General features: G+C 42.3%; 2 protein-coding genes and 1 non-coding gene across 3 annotated transcripts; 2 read left to right on the plus strand and 1 right to left on the minus strand.

The window, feature by feature from the left end:
• Positions 1-782: 782 nt before the first annotated feature.
• On the plus strand, positions 783-855 carry trnaa-agc (transfer RNA alanine (anticodon AGC)). Its single transcript has one exon. It is a non-coding gene; the product is annotated as a tRNA-Ala (tRNA).
• A 1,085-nt stretch (positions 856-1,940) lies between these two features.
• Positions 1,941-6,607, plus strand: trim55b (tripartite motif containing 55b). The gene is made up of 8 exons (XM_072378245.1): positions 1,941-2,309; positions 2,609-2,778; positions 3,515-3,692; positions 3,852-3,947; positions 4,626-4,859; positions 4,984-5,006; positions 5,479-5,603; positions 5,708-6,607. Exons 1-8 carry the CDS (start codon positions 2,190-2,192, stop codon positions 5,872-5,874), a joined length of 1,113 nt encoding a protein of 370 aa, XP_072234346.1. The 5' UTR covers positions 1,941-2,189; the 3' UTR covers positions 5,875-6,607.
• A 1,025-nt stretch (positions 6,608-7,632) lies between these two features.
• On the minus strand, positions 7,633-9,336 carry crhb (corticotropin releasing hormone b). Its single transcript, XM_072378357.1, has 2 exons — positions 9,116-9,336; positions 7,633-8,602 (listed from the first exon to the last, which is right to left on the minus strand). The coding sequence occupies exon 2, from the start codon at positions 8,580-8,582 to the stop codon at positions 8,073-8,075; it is 510 nt and encodes a 169-aa protein (XP_072234458.1). The 5' UTR covers positions 8,583-8,602; positions 9,116-9,336; the 3' UTR covers positions 7,633-8,072.
• Between the last annotated feature and the right edge of the window lie 943 nt (positions 9,337-10,279).

The following is a 10,279-nucleotide window of genomic DNA, read 5'->3' on the forward strand; positions in this document are numbered from 1 at the left end:
TGAATTCCCCTTTTTCATCTTCTGTCACAACCGGGGAATTAGCTCAAACGGTCGAGCAGAGAGGAGGGAGGAACCGTGATTGGTCAAAAGTAAGCCACAGGAAGGAAACGTGATTGGCTATTGTGGGCTTACTTTGGCGAAGTTGACGGGATACAGTGCCGGGGAATTATCTCAAATGGTAGAGCGCTCGCTCTCCCTACTCACTAAATGTCCTGTATTAGCTAACTTGGCTTGTATTTGTGTGAATTCCCCTTTTTCATCTTCTGTCACAACCGGGGAATTAGTTGAAACGATAGAGCGGAGAGGAGGGAGGAACCGTGATTGGTCAAAAGTAAGCCACAGGTAGGAAACGTGATTGGCTAACGTGGGTTTCCTTTGGGTTTTTGTCGAAGTTGACGGGATACAGTGCCGCGGAATTAGCTCTAGTGCTAAAGCGCTCGCTCTCCCTACTCACTAAATGTCCTGTATTAGCTAACTCGGCTCTGGTATCTGTGTGAATTCCCTTTTTCATCTTCTGTCACAACCGGGGAATTGGCTCAAACGGTAGAGCGGAGAGGAGGGAAGAACCGCGATTGGTCAAAAGTAAGCCACAGGTGGGAAACGTGATTGGTCAAAAGTAAGCCACAGGTGGGAAACGTGATTGGTCAAAAGTAAGCCACAGGTGGGAAACGTGATTGGTCAAAAAGTAAGCCACAGGTGGGAAACGTGATTGGTCAAAGGGTGGGGGGGACGTGATTGGCTACCGCTGGGTTGCCTCTGGGAAGTTGACGAGTCGCATCACCGGGGGATTAGCTCAGATGGTAGAGCGCTCGCTTAGCATGCGAGAGGTAGCGGGATCGATGCCCGCATCCTCCAATTACTTTATTTTTATTTTTAAAAATATCGATTTATTTTAATTCTGTTATATATTTTGTTGTTGTTATATATTTACGCATGTACGTGTAATATGTATTTAAAGGGTAACGCGAAGATACATCACGCCGGATCGTAACCTGTGATGTTAGCGCCATCTTGTGAGAAATGGCCTCCTATTACCTCCTCTAAGATCGTTATTGCCTGGTCAGATACTGTTTTCTTTGGGTAAAGACGGTCAAATTAAGTGGAGAAAGGGAGGAGCTGGTGAAAGAATATGTACGTCTTCTGCATGAAAAGGCATTTTCGTTGCCTATATAAGTTGCAGAAGGAGGTGCAGAGGTAGCGGTGTCGATGCCCGCATTCTTCAAGCAAATATTTTCTTTTTTTTTTTAATTCTGTGTATCAATACTATTGCCTCTTCGTTTGGTCTCTTGTGTTAAATTTATCAGGGTAGACATAATCACACAAATACCATCCTGTTAGTGTTGGTTCGCCATTTATACACTTATTGTTACCTTAAAGGTATGTTTGACATGTATGACAAAAATTGTTAACAACACCAACGGTTGTTATATTGGGCTGGTTTTCTTTAACTTACATCGTACATCGGTAAAACTGAAACAAAAGTTGTTTTGTTTTTTTTTTCCAAATGTGTTTATTCCTGTATAACCACAGCAAGCTGAACTGTTGAAAGCTATTTGGGTCTTTCTTTAAAATGACCTTCCGGTCGCATTTTGTAGAACTTGCTAGCTGGCTTTGCCAAATGTTACAAAGGTACAAATCTACCATTTACATGGTTCATTAACATGATAAAGTGTGACATATACATTTTTGGTACATGTATGGTATACATGGTTTAACACATTTATTTAAGATAAGGTTTAACATCTGTCGACATACTATTGTTCAATGTTATCAACAGATAACATTGGGAAGGAAGCAGTTAATGAAATTAACATTTTATTGTAAGACACAAAAACTTACTTAAGTTCACATTTTTTGTAACCAGTGCATTCTTTTATCAGCCTCTCAATTTGGCACAGATAGAGTCTGTGGGCAGCTGTTCAGTGTTGCCTTGCTCAGTTTCAAATATGGGCAAGGTAAAAATGGCAACCATTGACGTGACAGCGGGAGTTTCTAAAAAAAGAACTGACACCAGTGAGATAGGACCTCACACTCTCTGGGACAAGCAGCAGGCCTACTCCTTATCCTGTTACTCCGGGCCCACCATTTTTTACTTTCAGAAGCTGACTTTCTGCTAAATTTTCAGTAAAACAGGTCGTACCTAATCAAGTTTTGTGGGAGTTTAAACTCTTTTGCCAGAAGCGATTACCATGGAGAACTTAGAGAAGCAGCTAATTTGTCCCATATGCCTGGAAATGTTTTCAAAGCCTGTTGTCATCCTACCCTGCCAGCACAACCTCTGCAGAAAATGTGCCAATGATGTTTTCACGGTAAGCAAAGAAAGATCTTTTATGGATTCCTGCAGAGATAAACATCTATATTGTTCTTCTATAACAGCATGTCCTGTCATTTGCACTTTTATTATTCTCATGTTCGACTGACTAACATTTTTGTTGGATTCAAAGTCCAATTTTCCCTGTTTGGTCACAAATGTATTCTCATTTTAGAATGTCTTTGTCAGAAAATCAACACAATGTTTGTCACAGTGAATAATAAACAGAGATGAGTCTATCCACGGCACTCCTGCCATCGCACTAAATTTAGGTTTTGAATTGTTTATCGCTCGCAGGCTTCAAACCCATACCTTCCAACGAGGAGTGGCTCATTGTCGTCCGGTGGCCGTTTCAGATGCCCGTCCTGCAGACACGAGGTGGTCCTGGACAGGCACGGCGTTTATGGCCTGCAGAGGAACCTGCTGGTTGAGAATATCATTGATATGTTCAAACAGGAGTCCAGTAGGTGAGACAGATCTGACGCAAATTTCATCTTTGTTGTCATAACTAAAAATGAAAGGAAACTGGCATTACATACACCTTACACTTTCATGTCCACCCACTGGCTTTGTGTATTCATCAAAGCCATCCTCAAGGGCATTGAATAGATATAGTAAATGAGTGTAAGGCTCACATGCTCCCAGTGACTATTGTCAACTAAGTGCCAGTGGCTTCTGAGTCAGATTGCTGGACTGGATCTTAGGATGGCTCTTGTAATAGTCATGTTCACAGATGATTTATCTAGTGGCTGACTGGAGCCAAAAGGCTTGTGTGACATAAAATACACTGCACTTCTACTCATGCACTTGATATACTCCCCCTCTAACTCAATCAAGACTTCGCTGCCTCGTTTTAGATAATCAAAATGAATTTTCTACGAACAACTGACCGATATTTTGAGTCATTCTCATGAGATGAAGCCACCTGCATAGTAAGTTTGAGCTATCCATGAATTATAGTGAGTTGCAGCGACTGAAAAATATCCCATAGACCTGCACCCATACCTGTACGGCATTCAGCGAAATGCTGATGTATTGATTTCCGTGCTGACAATGCATGTGTATAGCAAGGCAAGACGGATGGATCGTCAATAAACTGCCGAGGTGTGTAACGGTGGCATTATCAAATTGACGTTGCATGTCACATCAGTATGCGCTGAAAAGAAGGAAAGGCACAACTTTTTTTCCATTCCACCCCAACAGCAGCAAGCCAACCCCAGAGAGAAAGGAGGAAATGCCCATGTGCGATGTTCACGAGGGGGAAAAGATCAACATTTACTGTGTGACTCACGGGGTGCCAACGTGCTCCATGTGTAAGGTTTTCGGAACCCACAAAGACTGTGAGGTGGCACCCATCAGCAGCATTTACCAGACAAAGAAGGTGAGGCCCGACGTACTCGTGGAGTTCATGATCAATGTCGAAAAGAAGTGTTTTATGCAGTCATTATTCAAAAAGTAAACATGTTCTAGTTGGGTCGTATTTAGCGCTGAAAATCCCAGTTATAAGTCAGTGATCACCCTGCTATGCCTTTGTCCGTAGACCGAGCTGAGTGACGGGATTGCCATGATGGTTGGTAGCAACGACAGGATGCAAGGCTTCATTAGTCAGTTGGAGGAAGCCTGTCGAGCCATAGAGGTCAGTGTCCAACTGCTGCAGTGCCTGGCTGCTCACTCACACAGCAAGCCTCACTCTGAGCGTGCACTAAAGCACCCGTACAGACTTCCAAACCGGTGCAGCGTGTCCTTGTAATGGCCACTCTCTCGGCTTTTATCTGTATCAGTCTGTGATGTTAACAATGGCGCAGTCTGCTGTTCCCCTGGCTTTTTCTTTTTCTCTCATGTCGCTTCCACAAACTCGATTATTGCTCTACCTCAGCAGCATTGACAAAAAAAACAAAACAAGATGGCATAGTTGGTGGGGGTGGGGGACAGACAGCTTTCCTCTGGATCAGGTGCCACAGTTGGACGAAGTAGAGAGGAAGCTGGACTGGCTCCAGTTCCCCGTGTGACTCCCTCGGTGGCGTCTTTCAAGACAAACATGCAGAATGAGCTTCGCTGTCCCCCTGCACATATGGTAGCGCCGGAAAGAAGCAAGCCAGGCTACCCACAACATTTCTACATTACCTCATATTCCTGATTGTAAACCAAAAACAACACTCACCTGTTATTGTCTTTGCTTTTGAATATTCCAAACCCCGTTTAACTCTAGAAAGGATATTTGCACACATTTATCACCCCGAGCGCCACGGTGAATTTTTAATATGGATTGCCTTTCTGAATTATTTCTGAATTATTTCATTTGTTGCACGTGAAGGAGAACGGTCGGCGACAGAAGACTCTGGTGTGTGAGAAGTTTGACAAGTTGTACTCTATCCTGGAGGAGAAGAAAAGGGAGATGAGTCAGAAGGTGACAGCAGAGCAGGAAGAAAAGGTGAACTATATCCAGAGCCTGACAAAGAAATATGGAGACCATCTGGAGGAGAGCTGCAAGATTGTAGAGATGGGGATACAGACTATGGAGGAGCCAGAAATGGCTTTATTCCTTCAGGTCAGAGTCGATGCTAAATTGAGTCTGAAATCTTATTGTGGAGTTCGAAAATGAGCTTCACATTAATTGGCAGCAAATATGAATGTGTTTTGCATACAATTAATGAAATTGGTCTTTCTTTCAGAACACAAAGCCTCTCCTTAAAAAGTAAGTGCATTTTAATTTTCTTATTCTCCAACAATATTTATGAAAAAAACACAAATTTACACAAATTTTCCCCATTTAAACATGGACATAACGACATATAGACTGTCACACACACCTCTCCAGTTCAACCCTGTTAACAGCTGCCAGTGTTATCTTTCTTTTTTTTAAGGTGCCATTCTGTAGTTTTCAAAGACTTTGTTTGATATTCTTGTGAATGATTTAACAAACCTCCAGCTGCTCTCGCACATGGAAGCAGAAGCAGTAACGCAGACAGTTCACACCCGCCCTCTGCTAGCAGTCAAGATGAATTCTGGGAAATGCTGCTAATCGCTACCGTGCTCTTTGGCATCCTGAAAGAATTTGTGACATGTGTTGAAGATCGCAAATAGATCAATATATTTCAGAAGTGCCACCATGACTAAGTGAAAATGAAAATGATGGGGTTTTTTTTCTTTTTACCTGGTGCATCTAGGATTGAAGATGCATCGAGTACAGCACACTTGGATAAAGTTGAGCGTGGCTATGAGAATATGGATCATTACAAAGTCGAGTTCAAGAGAGAGGGAAATGCCCTGCGCAGCATCAACTTTGCCCAAGGTATAAAGGGACAGATAGAGGGATAATGGCAAAATTTGACTAAATGCACCGTTATTTTTGATAGTTCTCTGAGTTTCAGTTCCTGTCCTTCACTCCTTTTGCAGATGACGAAGACGAAGATGAAGAGGATGAGGAGGCAGGTGCTGAGGAGGGAGACGGGACACAGACTGTGTCTGCAGGTGCTGCAGTTTCAGCCGCCCCCGTCCAGCCACCTGCCCCCCAGCAGATAAGCTCCACCCCCAGCGCAACTAAGAGCGCCGCCTCCACCTAGTCATCACCCGGCAACCGACACCGAACACCTAAACCAGAGGCAGGAGAACTGTTGCTCCTTGATGTTGATTTCGGGTCAGTTGTGATGCATTTTTCACCCAGACTGGGGGAACTGTAAGAAATGTTTTAGGGAAAGCCCCAGTTGAGGAGGGTTCTTCTAAAAGACTGCAGTGGCAGTAGCGAGGATCGCTGCGTATTGATCGCTGTCATTTCTTTTTTTTATCCAATTAAATATGTATGTTTTGATTTTGGACATAATTGGGGACAGACAGACTGAGCGTCTTACAGCTGTTCCCAGAATTCAGATGTACTCGTGCATTTTTCATGTCGCTGACCTTTGGAGTCACACTGCTTAAACTTCATCATTAGACAGCATAAAAAAGCACCCCCCTCGTCATCATGTTTTCTTTTAATGACTAATAGAACTTTATGAATACAGCAGCAGATTTTAAAAAAAAAACGATCACGGTGACATTTAAAGTATTTCTCAAACCTTTGCTAAAATGGGTTGTATTCCTTGGTGTGAGACAGAGGTATATTTTCCTGTTAAAGACAAAAAAAACAAAAAATGTTGCCTTTTTGTGGCACATTTTGCGCATTACGTGGCATTAAAAGTGATTCTAACGATCACACTCTGTATACTTTTTCCTCCAGTTTTTGATGCATTAACAGAAATACAACTTTTTCATGTGGCTACATTTGCCACAACAGGTCTCCTAACATCCATTCGTGTGTGTTTCTTCTCCCTTCCTCTACATCTTTTCACTCCCTTATTCCCAAACCCTGTTTAACTCCAGAAATGATATTTGCACACATTTATCTTCCATGATAAATTATTAATATGGATTGCCTATCTGAATTTCCCATCATTCCCCTTTGTGTGTGAATATCTTAGTTCTCTCATTCATTTATTTCTATTAGCTATTCCAGCTGGAACCATTAGTGGCTTCTTATAGCTGGTTCAGCCAGAAAATTGTCTGTGGTGTGCTCATTCCACCACTACTGGATGATACACATTCATCCCACTAACTGTATACACATGAGAGTTTTAGTGGTCTCACCTTGTCATAACTTCCCTATCGAGAAAGTCCATCAATGACTCCCATCTAATCTTTGTGGAGCATCACTCAGTGAGATGGATCCTTTACAAATGGGCTCAGTGCAGCACGAGCCAAGCAGAATAGGATGACTCACTCCCACGACTCTCGTTCAGTACACCCTGACACTGTGGGTCAGAGATCACCGTACAGTAGTGTTTTTCACTCTCATTAGCCGATAGTGGTGCATCTTTTAGCTGCCTGTGGTTGCATCTTGCTGGTATAATGAGAGCAGCCTCTTGAGGATTAAGGTTACAGAAGTAAGGATGCTGTACGAATGTTCACCTGCGTGCAGGCGGTGTTAAAGAATGCTTGTTCACATCTTTAGCAAATTGTTGTCACAGCTTTTTTGTTTGTGTGCTTGTTAGAGAGGGGTTAATTGATAGCCTTGCCTGGGGAGCATTACCATGGTTATTCCATGTAGATTTAGCATTTTTAGAATCTATCAACCAGTGCTTATGTGGGGAGAGATGCCTTGAACGTTTGTGCTCTCTAACAAACTCTTTGTCTATTTTGTTTATTTGTATCTGTGCAAGATTATAGATGCAAATGCAAAAAAAAAACATTGGAAGGGTATTTTAGATCAGATTAGTTATTAGTTATCTTATTGGACTTAATGTTGCCTAATGTAAGGATATCAACAGAGAAGTGTAAGCATTGCTTTTAGGTTTTTATTAAAAAATATAGATATAAGACGTTCTGTTGCACAACAGAAAATGACTGGTTGCACATAAGTTTATTAACAAACATGAATATCATAAATACAGTGATTCAGAAGCTAAAACAAAATACCGATTTTTTTTTTTTTTTTTTTTTTTTTGTCAATGAAATTCATGTCTCAACCAAAAGTGTGTCATCTCAAATATGAAGAACGGCATAACTATACAGATTTGACACCAACATTGAAATGGCAAGGTACAATCGGCTCATATTCTAAGTCAAGCCCGTTTATGCTCCATAATTTGAGGTTAAAGCTAGAAACGATAGAGTGATACGGCAGCACTATGTTGCACAGAGCGTGTTTTTTTGTGCTGATGGTAAAAATGCAGAACAAAACGAGAAACAAGGGAACTGAGATCTTTGGTGGACTGGAAAGAGGTTTTCATTTTCCAAAGAGCTCCATCATTCTTCTGTTATTTTGCGCTTGCTGAGCCAGCTGTTCCGCTTTGGACATCTCCATCATCTCCCGGAGCAGGTGGAAGGTCAGATCTAGGGATATCGGCGGGTCCTCGGACCTTCTTCCCCTCTCCATCGAGTCGTCCCCGCGATCGCCGAAGCCGCTGATGAGCGCCCTGATGTTTCCAACTTTCCCCTGTAAAAGACGCCGCGTCAGCTGGAGTTGTAGCGCTCTGTTGTAGATGGCAGATGATGATCCGCCGGGATACATGGACGTTGATGGGAAAGAGTTAGAGTCCCCGTTTCCCAGTCGGATGAAATACTCCTCTCCAAGGCGCTCCAGAATGGGACCAGACTGCTGCTGCTGTTGGGAGTTTTGGGTTTGGGGAGCTGGGACGCGCAGGGAACCGCCAGGGCTCTCAATAGCCCGACATTCGTAGCGCGGTAAGAAGGCAACAAGCAGAATCACGGTGGTACCAAATAAATTGAGCTTCATGTCAGGATATCAACTGGAATCTGAGAACAAAAAGGAAAAAAATGTCAGATCAATATTTCAGTGTAAAAGATGCTGCGTAAAGAGGAATTTACGCACACAAAATTCGCATTGTAACAATATGGATAGGCTGTAACCATTACTGTTAGTTTGATCACAATTGTACATCTTCTGATTCATTATCACCTCTTACTGATAATACTGGGTCATCTGTGATTGGAATTAAATGGTGACTATCTGCGCTTAACAAAAACTCGGATTCGTGGCTCAGCACGGATGCAAGTTTAAGTATTATAGCCCTCTTCCGATATACTTGCTCCGTTATTGTTAAACAAGACCAGCACCTACAGAGAATGCTGTTTGCCGAAGACATAAATCCACTTATTGATCTCTAAACGCATTTCTCTGAAGGTTTGCATGGACCCGAACCAATTTTAGAATAAGAATAGTTCCAAAAAGATGAGAGCATGAAACATGATGCAGAAAGCATTAAGACAGACTCATGACTTGGGTTAAATAAATGAAGCTTTCCGTACCTTCAGTACAGGAAGTCCAGTACAGCCGTGTGTGTTTCCAGGTAGTTGGCGAGATGCCGCCCTCCTTCACTTCTTTGAAGAAACAAGTATATAATTACTTAAAGGGTAGATGCTGAATGGACTTATATAGCCACCCTCACCATAAGTGCCTCGCTCCAAACCGAGATTGAGTCTGCGCGTTCTTGCACGGGTGTAACGTGAATGGACGCCTCTGACAAAATGCTTTAGTTTAGACGAGATGAGTCATATGTGAGCGTGCAAGCTCGTGCACAAGCGACGACCTCTACGCTTTCAGAATAGGCCTATAGGTGCCACACCTGCCGGCATATTTCTCTTGAATGTGTTAGCTGGAAATTATTGAAGATGTCCTTTGGATTCTGAGAAGACGTCTATCTCAACTTAAGGGTAGTGCTGAGTCAAGATTTGGAATTTGGAAAATGCTTCTTATCTGCCTTTTGGTCACAGCATATTTTCGGAATTATGAGTCCAAAGTACAACAGGTACAGTTTGGTGCAATCAACACAACTGTCTTTATTTGTGAAAACTGCTCCATTGTAAAGCAGTTGCAAATTTGACCTGGGTTATACTGATCTGTTCTACTTTGAATGTGCATCTGCAAACACCTCATGCTCAGAGAGACGCATTGTCTCCCAGTGATTCATTACTGCTGCACGTACATACGTCACTACCTCTGCCGCGGCCAACTTGTTTCAGGGGGGCCAAACGCCAAGACACACTTATGAGACAGAGTTCAATCCAACATCAAACAAGCCACCAGAATGTTAAACAGTTCGATTTTTTTTTTTACTTCTGTCTGTTTCATTCTTGCTTCAATTACTGTCTGATTTCACGAAACAAGTCTTATTACTCATAGTGATGTGGATTCACATATGTTAATGAAACGCAAAAGTTGTCACTTTTCCACTTAAGCACAAATTGAGCATATTTGTTAAGTCACAGTTAACATTGAGAGATAACCCTTCCCATTATTTCTTAACAGTAAATCCATTTTATCCAGACGCTCCAGTGGTAGAAAAAGTAAGTTCCAGACTTACAATATATGCAGAGGTTAAGGGACTTAGTAGATTCTGTGCACTCAAGTAAAAACAACCAATTTGAGAGGAGAAAATTTGATTCAGTAAATGTAGTCATGGGGTACAAGGC

The sequence above is a fragment of the Leuresthes tenuis genome, unplaced genomic scaffold (assembly GCF_036924035.1).
Source record: "Leuresthes tenuis unplaced genomic scaffold, fLeuTen1.0.hap1 SCAF_24, whole genome shotgun sequence".
Classification (NCBI taxonomy): domain Eukaryota; kingdom Metazoa; phylum Chordata; class Actinopteri; order Atheriniformes; family Atherinopsidae; genus Leuresthes; species Leuresthes tenuis.